This window comes from Schistocerca gregaria, chromosome X, assembly GCF_023897955.1.
Source record: "Schistocerca gregaria isolate iqSchGreg1 chromosome X, iqSchGreg1.2, whole genome shotgun sequence".
Taxonomy (NCBI): domain Eukaryota; kingdom Metazoa; phylum Arthropoda; class Insecta; order Orthoptera; family Acrididae; genus Schistocerca; species Schistocerca gregaria.
The window spans coordinates 493,004,289-493,027,054 of NC_064931.1; the positions used below are offsets into that span (position 1 = coordinate 493,004,289).

The 22,766-nt window shown below is 41.7% G+C and overlaps 1 protein-coding gene across 1 annotated transcript in view; it reads left to right on the plus strand.

Annotated features, from left to right (window-relative positions):
• The window catches only part of LOC126298468 (dedicator of cytokinesis protein 7), a 241,019-nt gene that overhangs the window by 199,982 nt on the left and 18,271 nt on the right, over positions 1-22,766 (plus strand). The window contains exons 34-35 of the mRNA XM_049989801.1: positions 1,133-1,304; positions 18,841-19,021. Coding sequence (XP_049845758.1) covers positions 1,133-1,304; positions 18,841-19,021 — 353 coding nt within the window. The remainder of the gene's footprint in view (positions 1-1,132; positions 1,305-18,840; positions 19,022-22,766) is intronic.

Genomic DNA, 22,766 nt, shown 5'->3' on the forward strand with positions numbered 1-22,766 from the left:
ATCATGTTTCCCGACTGCAGTGGAATTTTTCAACAAGTTAATGCACCATGTCACTTACCAGAAATGGTTTGAGGAACACAGTGGCTGGTTTAAGTTGATGTGCTGACCCTCCAACTCGCCAGATCTGAATCTGATCGAACACATCTTGGATGTGATTGAATATGGCATCTGAGCTCATTGGCCCCCTCTCCGGAATTTACGGCAATTTGGTGAATTGTGTGCGCAGATGTAATGCCAACTCTGCCCAACAACCTACCAAGTCCTCATTGCTTCAGTGCCACAACGTGTCACTGTTGTGATCTGTCCCAAAGGTGGACACACAGGATATACGTAGGTAGAATGAAATTTTCACTCTACAGCAGAGTGTGCGCTGATATGAAACGTCCTGGCAGATTAAGACTGTGTGCTGGACCGAGACACGAACTCGGGACCTTTGCCTTTCGCGGGAAAGTGGTCTACTGAATGGTAGGAGATGAGGTACTGCCAGAATTAGAGCTATGAGGATGAGGCGTGAGTCGTGCTTGAGTAGCTCAGTCCCGAGTTTGTGTATCGGTCCGGCACACAGTTTTAATCTGCCAGGAAGTTTAATACGGAGGTGTTCGTAATGTTCTGTCCGATCAGTGTAGATATACATGTATGTGAGGATGACTATGTTTTGTAGCCACATACAGAAATAACCAAAGCATCTGGTATCACAGGAAATGTTGCAATTGGGTTGTACGAACTGATTGGCACCTCAACAAAAGATTTCACATGTAGAAGATGTGACAGTTTTGTCGCTTCATCCTACACAAAGAGGATGATCTGATCATTGTAATTCATGTTTCCTGTTTTTCATAAATCATTCAAATCCCAGGGTCGTTCCTTATGTGTATTCTTAGCCATCAACTGCACCATACTCTCAGTACTGATTTTTTTTGTAGACACATTTAAGCGCTGTTATAAGACCTGTTACTGATATTCATTCATTCATCCACTGTATAAAATTACATGTAACTTTTTACAGTTTCTCTATTCCCAAATCAAAGTTCTAAGATACAAAAGTTAAACAGAATTCAAAGTAGAAATGTTAAACTGCCCTGACATACATCACTTTAAGTGAACATGTCTACTGATAATCTCAATCTTTCAGGAAATTACATGATGCATTTACTAGAGTTGACCAGCTGCAGGGAAAGCGTGTCTTTGGAACATACTTCCGTGTTGGTTTCTATGGAACAAAATTTGGAGATCTGAATGGAGAAGAGTTTATCTATAAAGAACCAACTTTAACAAAATTGCCTGAAATTTTTAGTCGGCTTGAGGTATGTATTTAATCAATGTAACAATGTGCATTGTCATTTCCCATTTTTATTTTGTAAGTGTACACAAACATGCCCTGTCCCCTCTTTTTTTCTTCTCAACAATACAAATTCGTTGCCCATGTTGTCAGATAAACTGTATATCACATTTTCTGGCTATAGATTTCAGCACCATTTCCTTTATCTTCAGCTTGGTCATTTGTTTTACTTCTCGATACAAATGTTTTTGTCGTTCTGATATTAGTACATGTCCATATCGCTAAAATGCGTGCACACTTAAGACATTGGTAAATGCTGTAATGCTGACTTTTCCTGTTAGATGCATTTCTAGTCATAAACTTATTCATCTTGAAAAGCCAGAATGGCAACCGTGGAAGACGATCTCAACCTTTTCAGATTCTGCCAGTCCCTATCCCTCATGAACCTAGTGCTGCAAAAACCCCTTTTCACAGCACAGCCACCCCAGAACCACCTCTATTCCCTCTGCAAGAGCCGGCCGCAATGGTCTCGCGGTTCTAGGCGCGCAGTCCGGAACCGTGCGACTGCTACGGTCGCAGGTTCGAATCCTGCCTCGGGCATGGATGTGTGTGATGTCCTTAGGTTAGTTAGGTTTAAGTAGTTCTAAGTTCTAGGGGACTAATGACCACAGCAGTTGAGTCCCATAGTGCTCAGAGCCATTTTGAACCCTCTGCAAGATAATGTTACTGTTCAGTCCTCACTACATACACACCATCTCCAAAATAGAAACCCTTGCACTTGAACACCTGCAGGAGTACTGCAGACAATCCCTATAGTGGAAACACTCCTTTGCCACCAATCCCTCCAACCAAAGCCAATTGAATCTGAACATTAAACCTTGCCTCTCCCAGTTTGTACTGTGATCCTACACCCCCCTCACACACACACACACACACACACACACACACACACACACACACACACACCTAAGCACTCCCTAGTCAGCTTTCAGTCATTCCTTACCTCCTTTCCCAGTTCCCTTCCTAAGAGCACAAACCTTTCAGCAGGAGAAAAGACACACACACACAACATGAAAACAGATCCAGACCTAATCTTCCTCCTCACAGACAAAGGCTCCACCATTGTCGCGATGAGTTGCAGTGACTACCTCATGGAAGGCCCCCACCAGTTGTGTGAGTCCTCTGCCTAAAAGCTCTGCCACAGTGATCCCATTGTGGAAGGTCAGTGTAACCTACGGTCCCTACTGAAATCCATAGGCACATCCCAGGACCGCACACCTGAGCCCCTCTTCCTCTTCTCCCCAATAACGCCCCACACATCTACCTTCTTTATGCACCCAAAAATCCACAAACCCAAAAATCCTGTAAGCCCCACTGGATATTTTGCACTCTCTGAAAGAATTTCCACTCTTGCTGATCAACACCTCTAACAATTGTGTAAAACATAGGCCCTATATTAAGGACACTAACCACTTCCTTCACGGACTTTCCATCATTCCCACCCCTTTACATCCTAGATCACTACATGTCACTGTTGATGCCTCATTCCTGTACTGTGATTTCCCTAAATCACTCCAGGTAAATGGCATTGTTGTTCCTTTCAAAGGGCACAGCCAATTTCCTGCTCTAATAATCCGATGAGACCGATGACTTCGCTGTCTGGTCTCCTCCCCCAAAACAACCCAACCCAATCATCCCTATACACCGACACCCCTCATGCCCATGGCCTTGTCGCTGTCGAATACTATCTCTTCCAACATCCTTCAGACTCTAAACCCAATTCCTCATTGTTATACACCTTGCCATCTGTATTCAGACCCACAACCACATTTCCTTTTAATGGAAGGCTTACAAACAAATCTGCAGCACACCAACAGACACCCGCAGGGCACCATCCTATGCCAACCTGTTTATGGGCCATCTAGAAGAAACCTTTTTAGCCTCCCAAAACTCCCAACCCCTAGCCTGGTTTAGGTCCATTAATGACATCTTCATGACCTGGACTTGAAGCCAAGATGGCACATCCACATTCCTCCACAACCACATTCCTCCACAACCTCAACACCTTTCCTCATCCACGTAACATGGTCCTATTCTACCCAGTGCGTCACCTCCCTGGACATTCACATCCACACCTCTGATCGCTCCATCCACACCTCTGTCCACATTAAACCCACTAACCACCATCACCACCTACATATTGACAGCTACCATCCCTTCCACACCAAAAAATACAGCCTGGCCACTGGGTACAACATACTTGCAGTGACAAGCCCAGTACGCTGAAGGCCTCACAAAGGCCTTCCCACCAGGCATTACCACCCAAACCTGGTCCACAAACAGATTTCCCGTGACGTATCCTCACACACCCCCAATCCTCCCACCACCTACAAAGAACCCCCCTACAAAGGTGTGCCTCCCTCATTTCCCAGTATCACCTTTGACTGGAACAACTGAACCATATCCTTTGCCAGGACTTCAATTATCTCTCATCCTGCCCTGGAATGAGGGACATCCTACTGAAGTATCTGCACTAGCAGAATAGAAATGCGGAATACGAAGTCCGAAAACAATTTATTGGACTCCCCAAAATGAAACAATAATACAATCTCTGAAAAACGACCAACTCAGTCTCAACTCTGGATTGACACAAATACAAAATAACAAATAATAATAATAATAATAATAATAATAATAATAATAATAATAATAATAGTAATAGATAATACAAATATTAAAGAAGAACTAAAAGAAAAATATAGACAAAGACTAACAAAAATACTGAAAACAAAATTGACAGCAAGAAATAAGACAAAAGCTATAAATACTTTGCTATACCAATATTGACGTACTCATTTGGAGTAGTGAAATGGAGTAACACAGACCTAGAAGCACTCAATACACTTACACGATCACAACGTCACAAATATAGAATACATCACATACATTCAGCAACAGAAAGATTCACATTAAGCAGAAAGGAAGGAGGAAGGGGATTTATCGTCATAAAAAACCTACTTTATGGACAGGTAGCAATTTAAGAAAATTCTTTATAGAACGAGCAGAACCCAGCAAAATACACAAAGCAATCACCCATATAAAAACATCGACTACACCATTGCAATTCCATAACCACTTCTACAACTCTTTAGATCACATAACATGAACAGATACGAAGAAAGTAAATTAGAAAAAGAAAACACTACATGGCAAGCACCCGTATCATCTAACACAGCCACACATTGATCAAGACACATCCAACACATGGCTAAGAAAAGGCAATATATACAGTGAGACGGAAGGATTCATGATTGCAATACACCAAACAATAAACACCAGATATTACAGCAAGCATATTAGTAAAGATCCCAATACCACAACAGATAAATGCAGACTTTGCAAACAACAAATAGAAACAGTAGATCACATCACAAGTGGATGTACAACACTAGCAAATACAGAATACCCCAGAAGACATGACAATGTAGCAAAAATAATACATCAACAACTTGCCATACAACAAATACTAATAAAACAACATATTCCCACATACAAGTATGCACCACAAAATGTACTAGAGTATGATGAATACAAATTATACTGGAACAGAACCATTATAACAGATAAAACAACACCACGTAACAAACCTGATATCATACTCACCAATAAAAAAAGAAATTAACGCAACTAATTGAAATATCCATACCCAATACAACAAATATACAGAAGAAAACAGGAGAAAAAATTGAAAAATACATCCAACTGGCTGAGGAAGTCAAGGACATGTGGCATTGGGATAAAGTTGACATTATACCAATTATACTATCAACTACAGGAGTCATACCACACAATATCCACCAGTACATCAATGCAATACAGCTACATCCATATATATACACTACAGAAATCCGTAATTATTGATACATGTTCAATTACCCGAAAGTTCCTAAATGCAATATAACATATATCGTACATTTAAAAGGAAGTTATGCTTGATCAAGGTCTGCATCGCTTTACATTTTTAACCAGACATAACGTCTGAGAAAGGAAAGAAATAATAATAATAATAATAATAATAATAGAAAAGACCCAACTCTTCATGGGGAGCAAACACAATAAATTCTACTACATCAAGAGGTTCGTCAACTATACCAAGAGATCGGCCAGCTAGAAGAGGCATCTGGCTATGGCTGCCCTGGCAGCAGCTCTGTATCCTTATGAGCCATGTGTTGAACTGTTTTTTGCCAGCAGTGCGCCCCCTTATAAAGCCCGTTGGCAGATTTATCTGCTGGAGCTATTTGCCATCACATGCCTGGCGTAGCAAAGTAGGTCCTAAGCTAGCTGCAACCTCTGGTGAAGCTGTTCTGCAAGTTCCACAAACAGGCAGCGGTCCATGGCACCCATTGGTGGCGACCTGGTGTTGTGTTGTGTTGTGTTGTGGCCACTGGTAAGTATTTGTTTTGACAACACAGATGACGAAGGTTCTCCTAGTGAATATACACCCTGTGATGCAGGCATCTCATGATGGTTGGACGTAAAGTGGGATGCCGATGCAGTAGGCCCTACGATGTCCGAAGTGGATGGCCACAGCACCTACTCAATCACAAGCTGTGAAAACAGCCATGTCATACAACTACTCTGCTGCAAACACTACTTAGCATTTTGTCGGGCCCCAGAGCTGTGGGCAACAGGAGACCAGGTGTGGTCGCATGTGCAGGATCGAACTCCATGGGCTAAGGCCCTCTGCCGGAGAGTCTACCTGGGGTGGGACCGGCGGCAATGGCAGAGGCAGTCGGGCAGAGAAGCACTGTCATCCCTGAGGACTGACAGCCCTGGAAACAGCAGAGGAGCTGGCTATGAACCACACCGGAGTCTAAGCTGGTTGGTATGCTTCTGGTACACTGTGCTGTTGTCGAGGGTGACTGCCGACATAGCACGGCTGATGAACGGCGAGACCCTGGTGGAGACCCACTGAGAACGATGCCAGGTAAACACCATCGCCCAGACCGGACCCTGCAAAGAATAACGCGGAGGAGCTGGATGAGGAGAAGATGGAAACAGGAGAGATAAGGGGGACCAATGAGGACGGCCATGATGTTTTTCAGCTGGGGATGATCCATCCTGAACAGTGGAATGGTAGGAGGAAAGAAAGATGGTAAGAGCATTGTCCAGGGAGTGTTGGGGACGCAATTTTGACATCTGGACTTCGAATGTCTGGACAAACTGTTCAGCTAATCCATTAGATGTAGGATGAAAGCTTGCAGTATGAATCAACTGGATGCCCTGAGAGATGCAGGAGGAGGTAAATGCAGCAGATGCAAATTGAGGGTCGTTGTTGATCACCAATGACTCCAGAAGGCCTTTAATGGCAAATGTGTGGGAAAGAGGTTGGATGGTATGGGTGGAGGAGGTCGTGGAGGACATGCAGGAGATAGAATGAAAGTCATTGCCGGTGTCTCCAAGCATAAGCCAGGAGGAGCCGAGGAATGGGCCCGCAAAATCCAAGTGCAAACAGGACCGAGGAGGAGGAGGCCACGGGAACAGGCAGCAAGAAGTGCTGAATGGTGCTGTTGACAAGAGGGACATGAGGCCACTATTTGGGTGATGGCGGCATCCAGCCCCCCTCCAATAGAAATGCTGGCGAGCAAGCCATTTCATCAGGACAATCCCCCAATGACCAATGTGCAGATGGACACACTGGGTTTGCTTTCATCCACAGCGACTACTTTGAGCAACATTCCCTGCCTTGTGGGAGCAGTGTTTTCACTGCGGAGGTGGTTGCTCTTTATCGTGCTCTTGCTCACCTTTCCTCCTGCCCTGGGGAGTCATTTGTCATATGCAGTGACTCCCTGAGTGGATTGCAAGCACTCGACCAGTGTTTTTCTCGGGACCCTTTGGTGCGTGATATTCAAGATGCTGTTTTTGCTCTCACTGAGTGTGGTCGTTCAGCGACGTTTGTGTGGACCCTGGGCCACATCGGCATTCCTGGAAATGAATGTGTCGATTGGTTGGCCAAGCAGGCCACCACTTCGCCACCCCTGGAGCTTTGTCTCTTGGAAAGAGACCTCCGGTCAGCCCTACATTGCAAGGTCTGCGATGTCTGGAGCTCTGAATGGTCTGCCTTGAACATACCGAATAAGTTTCACGTGGTAAAGTTGTCTACGACCGTATGGAACTCATCTTTGAGGAGCACGCGTAGGGACTCAGTTGTTCTCTGCCGTCTCCGAATCGGACATTCGCAGTTGACCCAAAGCTATCCCCTTCGCCATGAGAACCCACCCAAGTGTTGCTGTGATGCAGGACTGACAGTGGTCCATCTTCTGGTGGACTGCCCCCTTTTAGCCCCCTTGCGGCAGTCCTTTAATTTACCAGCTGCACTTCCTTTAATACTAGGTGATGATGCCTCTATAGCTGACTCAGCTTTACGTTTTGTCCGTGCAGCTGGGTTTTATCACTCACTCTAGTGTGGGCGCTCTCACATGATTTCTGAGGCTACACCCAGTCCAGCGACTTTTAATTGTAACGTGAATACCAAAATAGTGTCTTTTATGGTAACAAGTTCTGTTGGTACCTTTATCAACGCTTTCCAGCTGGAGGTTCTTTGTTTGTCATTGAGTAGTTACCCTTTTATCTAATTCATCAACCACTGTAGTCTGTTTTACTCTAGTCAACTATTTGCTCTGCTCCTTTTAAGTGTCCTCTATTTTGTGTTATTGTGGTGTTCATTTTAGCTCTGTACTCCTTGGTGTTCCCTCCCTGTGGGTGCAGAGGTTACGCGTTTACTGTATTGGCCTTTTAAAAGTATGTCTGTTTGGAACAGGGGACTGATGACCTCGATGTTTAGCCCCCATCAAACCCCAAAACCAACCTACCAACATGCAGGAGCTCCAAAGCCTGCTGATGGAGGGAGGATGGCAGCATCACCTGCCAACGCTCATTATCACCCGATATGAGGAGGACCCCATCTCTGACAGACAGGTCCTGGCAGCGGTGACTGTACGCTAGGACCTCCAGCTGCCACAGCTGACGGCAACCCATGCTGAACGTGGTGCATCAGCACCTGGAGGGTCGGGTCGTCTGCTGTGTGACGTGCGATTAGCTTGGCATCCAGCAGAAAATCGGTGACTGCCTCGGCAGCCGCATCATCCAGGAGGAAACGGGCAACTGGGTTAGCATCGAACTCTGGGTCAACGCCCACTGAGAGATGAGGGAGAAGATCGGTGTTGACGTGGAGAGCTGTGGCCTGAAAACAGATGTCATAGGAATATTCCACAAGGAACAATTCCCAGCACCGGAGACGGTGAGCAACCCTTGTGGGAATGGCGGCCGTAGTGCTAAACAGGGAGACCAGAGGCTTGTGATCGGTGTATAAGGTGAAGTGACAGCTGTAAATGAAATCGTAGAATTTCTTAAACCCAAAGACGATCTGCAAGGTCTCCTCCTCAATTTGGATGTAATTATGCTGAGCCAGTGATAGTTTTAGAGGCGGAGGTCACTGGGCACTCTACTCCGTCAATGAGGTGAGACAATATGGCCCCCACACTGTAGCCTGATGCATTGGCAGCCAAGGTGAGAGGCTTGGTGGGGTCATAAGGAGAGAAGACTTCAGATGGTGGAACACCCTACACAAGCTGGCGACCAGTCCCAGGGAACATTCTTATGGAGGAGGCAGTGAAGTGGTTCCGCCAGAGCCGCAGCATGTGGGATAAAACGACGGTAGTAATTGAGTTGACCCAGGAATAGCCTCAACATACTGCGGCATCAGTCGAATGCCATTAGCGCTCAAAACATGGCTGAGGTAGATCACATGAGGAACAAAAAATAAGACATTTATTCTTGTTGTAACTTAAGCCGACATCCTGAAGAACCTGGAAGAGGTGCCAGAGGTCCCAGGCCAAGTCCAGGGTGGAGATGCCAGTAACTAAGATGTCTACGCCTGTGTGATTCCATGTCTATGTGATTACTCTGCTATTCACAATAAAGTTCCTGAGAGGGTTCAATGAACCACCTTCAAGTTGTATCTCTACTGTTCTACTCTCAAACGGCGTGCGGGAAAAACGAGCACTTAAATTTTTCTGTGCGAGCCCTGATTTCTCTTATTTTATTGTGATGATCATTACTCCCTATGTAGGTGGGTGCCAACAGAATGTTTCCGCAATCGGATGAGAAAACTGGTGATTGAAATTTCATGAGAAGATCCTGTCGCAACAAAAAGCGCCTTCGTTTTAATGAAGTCCACTCCAATTCACTTATCATGTTTGTGTCACTATCTCCCCTACTTCACGATACTACAAAACAAGTTGCCAAGCAGCCCCATCTGATGCGGATCCCACACCACACAGCAATACTCCATCATCAAGGTAGTTAGTCGTCCCCATAATGACTCTTGTCAATGTTTCCAAATATCGCTACAAGATGGCCAGAGCACTGCCGACCCCAAACGGGAGGCGGTTGTACTGGAGAGCCCAAAAGGGGTATTGATTACCAATATCGTTTCCGATTACTTGTCCAAAGGCAACTGGAGGTAGGTGTTCTGCAGATCAATTTTGGCAAACACCTTGCCGACAGCCAACCGGGACAGGGTGTCATCAACCTTGGGTATGGGATAGGAGTCAATAACAGACTGAGCATTGACAGTGGCCTTAAAATCCCCACAAATGTGAAGATATCTGTTTGGCTTCTCTAGGATTACGATGGGCGCAGCCCAATGACTATGGTGGACCGGGCTCAGGATGCCCTCAGCCTCCAGATGACAAAACTTCTCCTGTAATTTGTCATGGAGGGCAAATGGTACAGAGAGAGCTTTGTGGAACTTCAGGATCACTGAGGGGATGAGTTCGATATGGCCTTTGAACCCGGTGACCTTCCAGAGATGTGGCAGAGAATACGTCTGGGAAATCTTCCAGAAGCTGCTGCAAGTGATTGTCTGCCAACAACAACTGGATGGCCGGGCCCAAGTCATGTATCTCGAGACCCAGTAAGGGAAAAAGATCCATCGCCAATAAGCTGGTGGCCTTGGGGGCAGCGAGGACTGGAACCCAGGCTGTGACGTTGTGAGTGAGGTACTGGACTTGAGCCAAGAACCACTCCTGTAGTTGGATGACTTTGTTGGTGTAGCTCTGCAGAGAAGCATGCAATGAATGAAGTGGCAGTGAACCCAGCTGACGTTGGGAATCGCCATTGATAGTCACTGAGGTTCTGGTACCCATTTGAAAAGGGGAGAGGAGTGTTGCTCAACCGCACAGTCAGAGTGACCGCTGTCGTCGTGTGCAGAAAAACTGACTGTGCGAAGGAAATTGGTGGTGCTGGGTCCATCTAATCCACCACGTAATCCACTGCGGAGTTGGAGGCGTCAACAGCAGTGTGGTCCATCACCGAAGACGACCGACAGACCTCGGCTCTGTGACCCTGCTTTCCGTAGGCCGAACGGGTCACCCTCTCGAAGCAGCAATCTTGCCTCTGATGTGTGACAAAGCATTGACTACAGGAGGGCAACCGTTCTGCTGCTGCTGCTGCAGCTGCGGCGGCCACCGTTGACACAGGTGGGGACTGGTGCCCTGGTTTTGCATGGCAGGCATGGCCTCAGGAGTGGGCCCCCAACGCGGCTGTGGTGATGGAAACCGGTGTCGCGTGGGCTGCGAAGACCTGTGCCGGGAACTGCAGCATGGAAGCAGAGCAAAAGAACTGCTCATGAGCACGGATAATGGATAAACAGGTGTCTAAAGAGGGATCTTTCAGCTTCTGAAGATCAGTCCTTAAGGTATCATTGGGGGCATGGAGAAGAATCATATCACGAATGAGTGCCGGACCATAAGACTGCTTGCAATGGGGGTTGCCTCAGATAAAACGACAATAACGGGAGGGACCTTGCAGCATAGCCATCCATTCCCTGTATGAATGTGCGGGAAGCTTCTGACAACAGAAGAACTTGTAATGTCCTGCCGCCACATGGACCTGAGAGTCAAAATAATCCAATAGACTAGAAGTCAACACTTCATAGGAGAGAGTATGTGGTTTCGTATCGGGATGCACCTCTTGCAGAAGGTGTTAAGTTTACAGGCCCACATAGGTGAGGAAAAATGCACAATGCTGAACGTTTCCAGTGACATCATGAGCAATATAGTGTTGCTCCAGACGAGCCACATAGTTGCCCCAAGGCTCAACGGATTTGTTGAACTTGGGAAACGCAGGGGGCATGCCACAGAGGCCCAGAAGTGGGGAAGCTGGGTGGGACCCCTGCATAGGCACCTCAACAGGGAACATGGACATCGCCTGAAAATGCTGAATAATGAGCTCGTTCGTTTGTTGCGTACGTTCCAACAGTGCTATGACTCATGCTGAGGGTTCATCAATACCTGGAATACCTTGTGCCATAGCGGACAATGACGGAGCAAATGCAGGAAACTCGTAAACCAACTCGTCGCCACTTAAGTATCTGCGCAAACAGAATAGAAATGCAGAAAACACAAGTCCAAAAGCAATTTATTGGACTCACCAAAACGAAACAATAATACAATCTGCAAAAGGTCAGCTGACTCAATCCCAACTGCGGCTCAACACAAATACAAAATAACAAAATAATAATAATAATAATAATAATAATAATAATATAATAATAATAATAATAATAATAATAAACCCCGTGGAGGTCCGGGAAAAGGATAGGCCTCCGGTATGTTCTGCCAGCCGTAAAAAGGCGACGAAAAGAACAAATCACTAATAGGGCTAACCCCCCTTTTAGTGTGATTAGTTGGTTCAGGACAGCACTGAAGAAGCCTCGGACAAACGCCTTCATGGTCGGGGACGATGCTTGAACCCTATGCCCGCCCACAATGGTAACGACACTGCTAGCCAACTGGAAAATGATTTAAATCCAAATAGAGGTGTTTTGCAGTATATGCTTCCTGCAACCACCCCAGAAGGAAAACAAAGATAAAGGATTAGATGATCAGATGAAGTTAATCGACACCTCATGTTCTGTTATTACCAAGCAACAAACCTAGGAACCAACACAACTGGATACAGATAACAAGTATACACAACATTTATTACCAGATACCCAGAATTAAAATTTTTAACAGAACAACGACTAGCTAATCAGATCCGTGTAATAATAAAAAAAATAACAGGATACCCCAGTCAGAATTAGAAAACATCAAACAACAAGTACAACAAACACTGGAACAAAATAATGTGCAATCAGAAGAAGAAGAAGAAGAAGAAGAAGAAGAAGAAGAAAATACAGTAATGGACTCAAACATCCCAGAGCAAACAAAGAACAACGCATCAATTAAACAATCAGAGGAAAACGAAATCTTAAGACAGCCACCAGAACAAGCACAAATAGAACACGAAGTGACACGCATGTTAGATATAGAAGAAAAATTTCAGCTGACATATATAGAATACAAAGGCACAAATACAGACATTAGACCATTCTTGCATATACCACCAAATAACCCAATAGTCTACACAACAATATCCCCAATAGTCTACACAACAATATCAACTATCAACACAATCATACACAACAAAATAAATGAAACTACAACTATGGAAGAGTTACAACTACTGGTTTATATAGGAGCACTCACTACACTAAATATACACACTAGGCAGAGATCAGAACCAACCAACACACAGAAGAAACCCACAAAACCAGCATGCCAACACAGGCTACAGATCAGAATAGAAAAACTGAGAAAAAGACATCGGACAGCTAACACAATTTATAAGAAATGAAATGTCAGAAAAAAAAAAAACCAAAAAGGTTAGGTAAAATCTCACAACAAGAAGCGATAGAGCAATTAGATGAAAAGAAGCAGAAATTACAAGCATTGGCCAAACGACATAGAAGATACCAAAAAAGTGAAAATAGAAGGAAACAAAACCAAACATTCAACACAAACCAATAGAAATTGTACCAGACAATAGATAACACACACATTAAAATAGACAATCCACCAAACATAACAGATATGGAACACTTCTGGAGCAACATATGGTCAAACCCGGTATAACATAACAGGCATGCACGGTGAATACAAGCAGAAACAGACACATACAAGATGATACCACAAATGCCTGAAGTGATAAGTTTGCAGTGTGAAGTCACCCAAGCAATTAATTCTACTCACAATTGGAAAGCCCCTGGAAAAGATAAAATAGCAAACCTCTGGCTAAAGAAGTTCATCTCAACACATTCACATCTAATTAAATTATTTAACAGTTACATTGCAGACCCATACACATTCCCTGATACACTTACACATGGAATAACTTATCTGAAACTTAAAGATCAAGCAGACACAACAAACCCAGCTAAATGTTGCCCCATAACATGCCTACCAACACTATACAAAATATTAACTTCAGTCATTACACAGAAACTAATGACAAATATAACACAGAACAGAATTATAAGTGAAGAACAAAAAGGCTGTTGCAAAAGAGCACGAGGATGTAAAGAGCAACTGATAATAGATGCGGAGGTGACATCAAGTTAAAACTAAACCAAGGTTGCTACACTACGCATACATTGATTACCAAAAAACTGTTGATAGTGTACCTCACTCATGGTTACTACAAATATTGGAAATATACATAGTAGATCATAAATTGATACAGTTCCTAAACATAGTAAAAATTGGAAAACCACACTTAATATCCAAACAAATTCAAACAATATCACATCACAGCCAATACAGATTAAGCGTGGAATATACCAAGGAGACTCATTAAGTCCTTTCTGGTTCTGCCTTGCTCTGAACCCACTATCCAACATGCTAAACAATACAAATTATGGATACAATATTACTGGAACATACCCACACAAAATCACACATTTGCTATACATGGATGATCTAAAACTACTGGCAGCAACAAATCAACTACTCAACCAATTACTAAAGACAACAGAAGTATTCAGCGATGATATAAATATGGCTTCTGGAACAGATAAATGTAAGAAAAATAGCATAGTAAAGGGAAAACACACTAAACAGGAAGATTACATACTGGATAACCACAGCGACTGCATAGAAGCAATGGAAAAAACAGATGCCTATAAATATCTAGTATACAGACAAAAAATAGGAATAGATAATAAAAATATTAAAGAAGAACTAAAAGAAAAATATAGACAAAGACTAACAAAAATACTGACAACAGAATTGACAGCAAGAAACAAGACAAAAACTATAAATACTTATGCTGTACCAATATTGACCTACTCATTTGGAGTAGTGAAATGGAGTAACACAGACCTAGAAGCACTCAATACACTTACACGATCACAACGTCACAAATATAGAATACATCACATACATTCAGCAACAGAAAGATTCACATTAAGCAGAAAGGAAGGAGGAAGGGGATTTATCGTCATAAAAAACCTACTTTATGGACAGGTAGCAATTTAAGAAAATTCTTTATAGAACGAGCAGAAACCAGCAAAATACACAAAGCAATCACCCATATAAAAACATTGGCTACACCACTGCAATTTCATAACCACCTCTACAACCCTTTAGATCACATAACATCAACAGATACGAAGAAAGTAAATTGGAAAAAGAAAACACTACATGGCAAGCACCCGTATCATCTAACACAGCCACACATTGATCAAGACGCATCCAACACATGGCTAAGAAAAGGCAATATATACAGTGAGACGGAAGGATTCATGATTGCAATACAGGATCAAACAATAAACACCAGATATTACAGCAAGCATATTATTAAAGATCCCAGTACCACACCAGATAAATGAAGACTTTGCTAACAACAAATAGAAACAGTAGATCACATCACAAGCGGATGCACAATACTAGCAAATACAGAATACCCCAGAAGACATGACAATGTAGCAAAAATAATACATCAACAGCTTGTCTTACAACATAAACTTATAAAACAACACGTTCCCACATACAAGTATGCACCACAAAATGTACTGGAGAATGATGAATACAAATTATACTGGAACAGAACCATTATAACAGATAAAACAACACCACATAACAAACCTGACATCATACTCACCAATAAAAAGAAGAAATTAACGCAACTAATCGAAATATGCATACCCAATACAACAAATATACAAAAGAAAAAAAAGAGAAAAAATTGAAAAATACATCCAACTGGCTGAGGAAGTTAAGGACATGTGGCATTGGGATAAAGTTGACATTGTACCAATTATACTATCAACTACAGGAGTCATACCACACAATATCCTCCAGTACATCAATGCAATACAGCTACATCCAAACTATATATACATATCGTACATTTAAAAGGAAGTCACGCTTGATCAAGGTCCGTGTCACTTTCCATTTTTAACCAGATGTAACATCTGAGAAAGGAAAGAAATAATAATAATAATAATAATAATGATAATAATAATAATAATAGAAAAGACCCAACTCTTCATAGGGAGTGATCACAAATAATTCTACAATGTCAAGAGGTTTGTCGACTATGCCAAAAGATTGGCCAGCTAGAAGAGGCGTCTGGCCGTGGCTGCTGGGGCAGCAGCTCTGTATACTTCCAAGCAGTGCGTCGAATTGCCTTTTGCTGGCAGTGCGCCACCTTATAAAGCCTGTTGGCGGATGTATCTGCCAGAACTACTTGCGACCACATGTCTGACATAGCAAAGTAGTTCCTAGGCCAGCTGCGACCTCTGGTGAAGCTGTTCTGCAGGCTCCAAAAACGGATAGCGGTCCCTGGTGGCTGTTGGTGGTGACCTGGTGTTGTGTTTTGGCTGCCGTTAAGTATTTATTTTGACAACACAGACGACATAGGTTTTCCTGGTGAGTATACACCCTGGGATGCAGGCATCCCATGATGGTTGGATGTAAAGTGGGATGCCGATGCAGAAGGCTCTACGATGTCCAAAGTCGGTGGCCACAGCACCTACTCCATCACAAGCTGTGAAAACAGCCATGTCATATACCAACTCTGCTGCAAACACTGCTTAGCATTTTGTGGTGTTATGACCACCAAGCAGCTGTCCACCGGGATGCATGACAACTGCCGAACTGTTGGCAAGAACAAAGTTGAACACCCCGTGGGACAATATGCAGCTGAATACAACACACTCAATTTCAGTAGCTGATTCACAACTCAAGCAATCTGGACTGGAACCTTCGCTACCAGCTTCTCTGAATTGTGCAGATGGGAGTCGGGCTTGCAACACAGCCTCCACTCTCATAATCATCCTGGCCTCAGTCTGGCCAGCAGGGTCACAGGTGCATGCATACGCTTGTGCATATATATATATATATATATATATATATATATATATATATATATATATATATATATATACGTGCGTGCGTATGTAGCTGTGTGAAGTTATACCTTTCAAATAAAACATTTTAATTTATTATATTTTATTTTTTTAAACTAGGCAACCCTTGACTCTGTAGCAGGCTTGTACTCTTTGAAAAATGTTTGAAAGATGAGTGTCGTGTACATTTCAAAATTTTGTGTGATGTCACAAATCTTCCCAGATTTTTATTTTTTATCGCTAAGTCACGTGGATTTGGCGCATAGTGTTAGTCATTCATGTCACCAGTTTTATTACTCATTAGAGAATTTTTATTTCAACAGTTTTGTAAATGTTTGTGGAACTGGATGACCTGTGTAAAGTGAATACTTTTATTATTATTATTATTATTATTATTATTATTATTTGGTACTTATTATTAATGAAAAGGTTGGTAATTGACACATGGAATAAATAAATTTAATGCACATAAATATCGTTTCACCATATTATCAGTGGCCAGTCATTGAAATTGACTCCAATTATCCAGGTTCTTAGGAGTCTCTATGGAGACTGTATTAAGTTGATATGACTTCATAAATGTGACTGTAGGGAATCCAGATATGAGACTGAAATTTAGCAGAATCATCCAAAGACCGTGTAATTTACTCGCACACTGTGTCACCTACAAAATTCTCATTTGCTTAATTCTTATGCGTTGTTGGTTTGAGACACTTATAAAGTCAGATCAAAGGAAAAGAGAGAGGATGCAAACAAGAACTGAGAGATATGTTAAATTTTCATTTTGTCATCACAAGAGCATCACAAACATATTCAACAAATCCAGTGAATCGAAGATGCTACAAGGAAGGCACTATTCACAAAGAAGTCTCTCTCTCTCACTCACGCACGCACGCACACGGGTGATGACTAAAAAGAATAAAATGAAAGGAATTGGGGCACATGGTGTGAGGTTAGGATAATCTTTCTGCCTGTGAACCATCTGTAAATAGAAGCGGAAAAGAAAAAGTGGTGTGGATGGGGGGGAGTGACTGTGTTACGTGGAGTATCCTCTACTGTATACTGAATGGTGGTCTGCAGAACACAGACTTGGATGTAGATTGATTTATAATGTAATCTCTTTATCTCTCTCTTATTGCTTTGGAATGGAAATGTCTTGTCCTCAACTTAGTAACAGTTCAGCCAAACTTTCTGTATTATACATAGAGTGTGTGGCCAATTACCTTTATACTCCATGAGTTAACTGTCTGAATAAAAAATGCAGTTCCTGCATTATATTTTTGTTCTTTACCCTTGTCTCATGATCTACAGCTAATTATAGCATTAAGAAACTCTGATAACTTGTCATTTTTCGTTCAAAAATAATCATTCCTTGCTCCCACTTAACACACTTATGCTGGCCTTGTCTTGTAAACTTGGATTAGTTTTTTCTCAATTTACATTACAGTTATCTGTGAATGTTTTTCGCAACAGGCTATGTTGCCTTATCCTTGATCTGCAAATGGTGGTGGTGAAAACAAAGTTTTGAATTTATCTAATTAATTCCACTAGATGGAAAGGAAAGAATTTTTGAGCTCCACAAGCTAAAATATATCTAGAGTTTCAATATGATTAGAAATGGACGAATACTAGTAAACCATACCAAAACATCACATAGCTGTGTAAAGTATTGTTATGTGGCTCTACCTGTCTACATATCCATGCAGTGATGTTTTGTTCTTAGTAGCTACATCCTCCAATTGTTCATTTCTTCTTTTCCACATTTCTTCCCTTTAATTTCACTGTAAAACTGTACTATCAAAATAGGAAACAATTCCAACAATGTTATGGCAATTGTGGTGGTGTGTGGAATTTATTTAAAGTTTGCAGCCAGGTGGCCTTCCTCTCACAGAGCAGTTGTCACTTACTCTAAGGGAGTAAAACTTTATAATTTTGTACTGTGCATATTTATATTGTAACAATTTGCTTTTTCTTTGATTATAGGTAGGAAACACCCTGTTGTTTCCACAAATGATTACTATGAATATTTGTATTATAATGGTTTGTTGTTTTTTTATTGTAGGTTGGAGCATCTTGGTATTTGCTCAAACAGATTCAGAAAAACAGTGCGAAAACCACACTCAGTCTGCCAATCATGTTTATCTGGCATGCAGATTTGATCCAAATTCAGCTCATTTCCATATCTCAAAAACTGCATGTTCTGATTTTTTATCGCACCTCTGTGAAATAAATTTTATTATAGGTTTTTAATTTCTTTTTGTTTCAGAATTTCTATGCTGAAAGATTTGGATCTGAAAACATTGTCATTATAAAAGACTCAAAAGCTGTAGATTTGAGCAGTTTGAACCCAGAAAAAGCTTACATTCAGATAACATATGTGGAGCCTTATTTTGAGTCTTATGAAATGAGGTACCGAGTAACATACTTCGACAGAAATTTTAACATCAGTGAGTAGCTAACAAGTTACACAATATCTGCTCATTTCCGTTTTTGTTCTGATTGGCAACATACTTGCACTGATTTTATGAAATAATCGTATTTTTGCAGCTGGTTGTAAGTAGCAGGATGGCCACTTTATTCCACCATGATTTTGGCTTGTATGCCATTCTCAGGTGGTTTCGAAGTGCCCAAGAACACGTCTTAAACCAAAGTCAAACTGCAATGTGGCAAAATACATGACATCATGATATTTTATAACTGCACCTAGGATCATGTACAGCATGTGATTCTGTCCTCAGTGATAGTCTTGTACAAATTTAATCAATATGTTTTTCTCACCTTCATAACAGTATTTCCTACATTGTGAGTGAGGATATATCACATGTCCCAGTTGATGAGCCAATGTATGGTCATGAACTTTGATGGTGTCAAATGTTTTGGTGTATTGTGGTTCACTTTTAGGTTATGGCCATGTTCAAAGCACTATAAAACCACTTGAGAATAGCAGAAAATGCCAAAATCGACTACAGAATAAATTGGATATTGTTCCCATTACATTCATATGGCAAAAATGTTGTCGTTTCTTATTTCTGCTTCTCCAATACTTTCAGTACCTCTGATAAGAGGCAAGGATGTACATTATCATGGCTATTTACAGTGTTCCATTAATGTGAAAAATTCCAGTAAATGTGAATTGTTTCTTTAAACTCTGCAAAATTATTTTGCAAGTGACAGAGAGTAGGAAAAATTAATAAACTGAGACAGAACTGATATCCTTCAGCAGGCAAAATGTTTAGTACTGTTGATAGACGCATATAAAGGTGATGATATTATTGTAGCTTTTGGAACCATTAGTTTATTCCTTAGGGAGGAGAGATGGAAGGGTTTGGGAAGATTGAAAAAGTACAGGTCACTCAGATCTCAGGATGTTGTGAAGACTAGGGAAATCCTCATTAACTACTTTGTTTTAACAAACTGATGTACTTAGAAATGACAACAGTAATGAGAAACTGGCAAGCCTGGAATGAGGAACTGATATTTAGCTACTAAAATGTGCTGTCTATATTAAGAGTGAGACAGGCGTGTAGGGAAAAAAGTCATTTTCTAAGAGATTTGGACATACATCACAAGTTTTATCAACATAATCTAATATGCTATATGGCAAGTGCAATTTAGGGATCATGATTTTAACAACATTGTTGCAGTTAAATTTTCCATCTGTCTTTTGTGCATCTAGGACAGTTTGTGCTAAATATGAACACCATAACTATGTAAGACTATCCTCATATTTCAGTGCCCTGATAATATTCCTATTTTTGTGTCACCCATCAGTTATTTTGTGAAGTTTCTGATTTTTTTAAAACTTATTGTTCTTTTGTTGATTCAAAATCTCATTTTTTGTTTAATTTTACATAATCTTTAAAATTACTGAGCTTCATTTTTAGTTTTGATTGTCATTATATGTAACTAATGTAGACTTCTTCATTTTATTTGAAGATGTTATACAAAGGTTTACTCAGTTTGGAATAATGAGCTGTATTATAGGAAGAAATTGTAAATTATTTCATTTCTTCTTGTCCTAAGACAAATGGTGTTCTTAGGTAGTGTCACTTCTACAAATGTTTTCCTGTTTCTTCCCCCTTTATGTGACAGATTTCCGGTGTCTTCTAGACTGGCTGCAAGGGAATGATTAACATGCATTTTAATAATCAACCCAAGGCATACAGAATTTTTGTCGTCTTATCATCTGCTGACTATGAGTCTAACTTTGTCAATAAGTATGTGATTCTCATTCATTCTTGTTGTTCCCATTTCATTCTGCTGTGGTTTACAAATATTGGAAAATGTGAATTACTTCAAATTATGATAATCAGCCACATTGCTGATGAAAGGGTCTTCAAGGAGTAGAAATGATTAGGCCGGAACGTAAAGTAAATATTGTAAGGGTTACTGTGAAAGTTTTGTAGATGTAATTCTAAGTCCTGCTTTTTCAGCATGTTCTCTTCACATCTTTTCAAAGTATTTGGCTCAAGTTGTATGCTCACAAAGCATTCCAGAAGAATCCATCAGAAATGTTTTACGGGGTGTCATTACTATTTCCACAGGCAAGAGGATTATATCTTTTGTTTTCAGGCAGATAAATGACATGAAACCAGAAGCTGTCTGTGAAATTGATACAAAAGTGTGCCCAAGTGATTAGAGGCCTAATTCAACATGTTAGAGTGTCTATTCCAGCAAACATTGAGGGACCAGAGTGCAACCAACTGCCGATTGTGGTGCAAATTGGGACAAACTGTGCAGATTGTCTGGACTCCAAGGTCATACTAAGATCATTCCAGCAATTGGCAGAGAAGATTGAGAAGATCAGCCTTCTCACAGAGTTGCAATGAAGCTTGCATTTGTAGCATTGTCTCCAGAGCTGATTATTGTCCTCTGGTTGGGTTAAGTGGGAAACTTGAAGCAGAGACTGCAAAGGTTCTTTGACAAGCTTGGCTGCAACTTCCTAGAATTGCACTGTAGTGTTGATAACTGTAGGGTCCCCCTATCCCCCTAAATGGTCAGGTGTGCACTACATATCAGAGGCTGCTACCCAGGTAACAGACTGTGTGTGGTGTGCACACAAGGTTGTTTTTTGGCAACTCTCCATCCAGTCCACATAATGATAGTTGTTGGAGACCCAGAAGTATTAATGTAAGATCCAAAGATATGCCCTGCGAGTTAATTGATATCCAGGGCTAGTCAGGTGAACCAAGCAGGACAACCCAGGTGATGAACAAATAACTGCAAGCTGGAGACTGGCAGCAGTTGTTGCTGGGCTGTTCTAAACTTACAGCTTGACCTGGACTGTGGAGGTAGCAGGCAGGTACTTTCAGCCCTGGGCCCAGTCAGTCAGATGGCAGTTGCTGCTTCACACCTAGAGATGGTAAACATAGCAGTATTGTAGGTAAGGCAATAGTTGGCGTGGGCTGTACATCACAGTAGGATCCAGCTGCACTGAGTATGATGATCTGGAACTGGGAGTTTAAATATGGCAGCCTGACGCTGACTTTGCAGAATAGCTGTGTCTCTTTCTCACCTGGAAATCACTGGAACAGAGGCTGAAGACCAGGGTCTGGCATTTGTCATGTGACAGTCAATCATACTGCAGAATCTTCCTGACATCCAAGCTTGTTGGCACCCAGAGAAAGGTCGATTCAGAAGCAGGCTTTTAGGGGCATCGACCTGTAGGCACACCATGATTGAGAACTGATTTTGGTTCTGGGCTGCTTTCCATGCTACTAGAGCTTTGGGCTGCTGCACAATGATGATTACAGTTCTATTAGTGGTAAGCATAAAAAGAGATGCTGCATAACATTATTATATGCCTTCTCTGTAAACTACGTAGCACAGGTAGTTGGGAACCCCACTCATGATGAAAATATATTGTATCCAATTGCAATTAATAGACCTGACATCCTTGAGAATGCTCACACTGAAACTGTTATTCAGTAATTGTAGCCACAATGACTAACAAAGGACAAAGAACGACTAAAACAAGCAGAAAGATTTGTATGTTCTGTTAACTAGATAAAAAGGTTGTAGTGTCGTATCTCAGTGAGAAACTTGAAACTTTTAGTTCAGAACACCAGCATGTAGAGGAACTATGACTCAAGTTTAAAAGAATAGTTGGTCATGTACCGTATAGTTATGTACCCAGTAAAACAGCTCATGATGAAGAGGAGCCTCCATGGTACACAGTCATTGTAAAGAAAC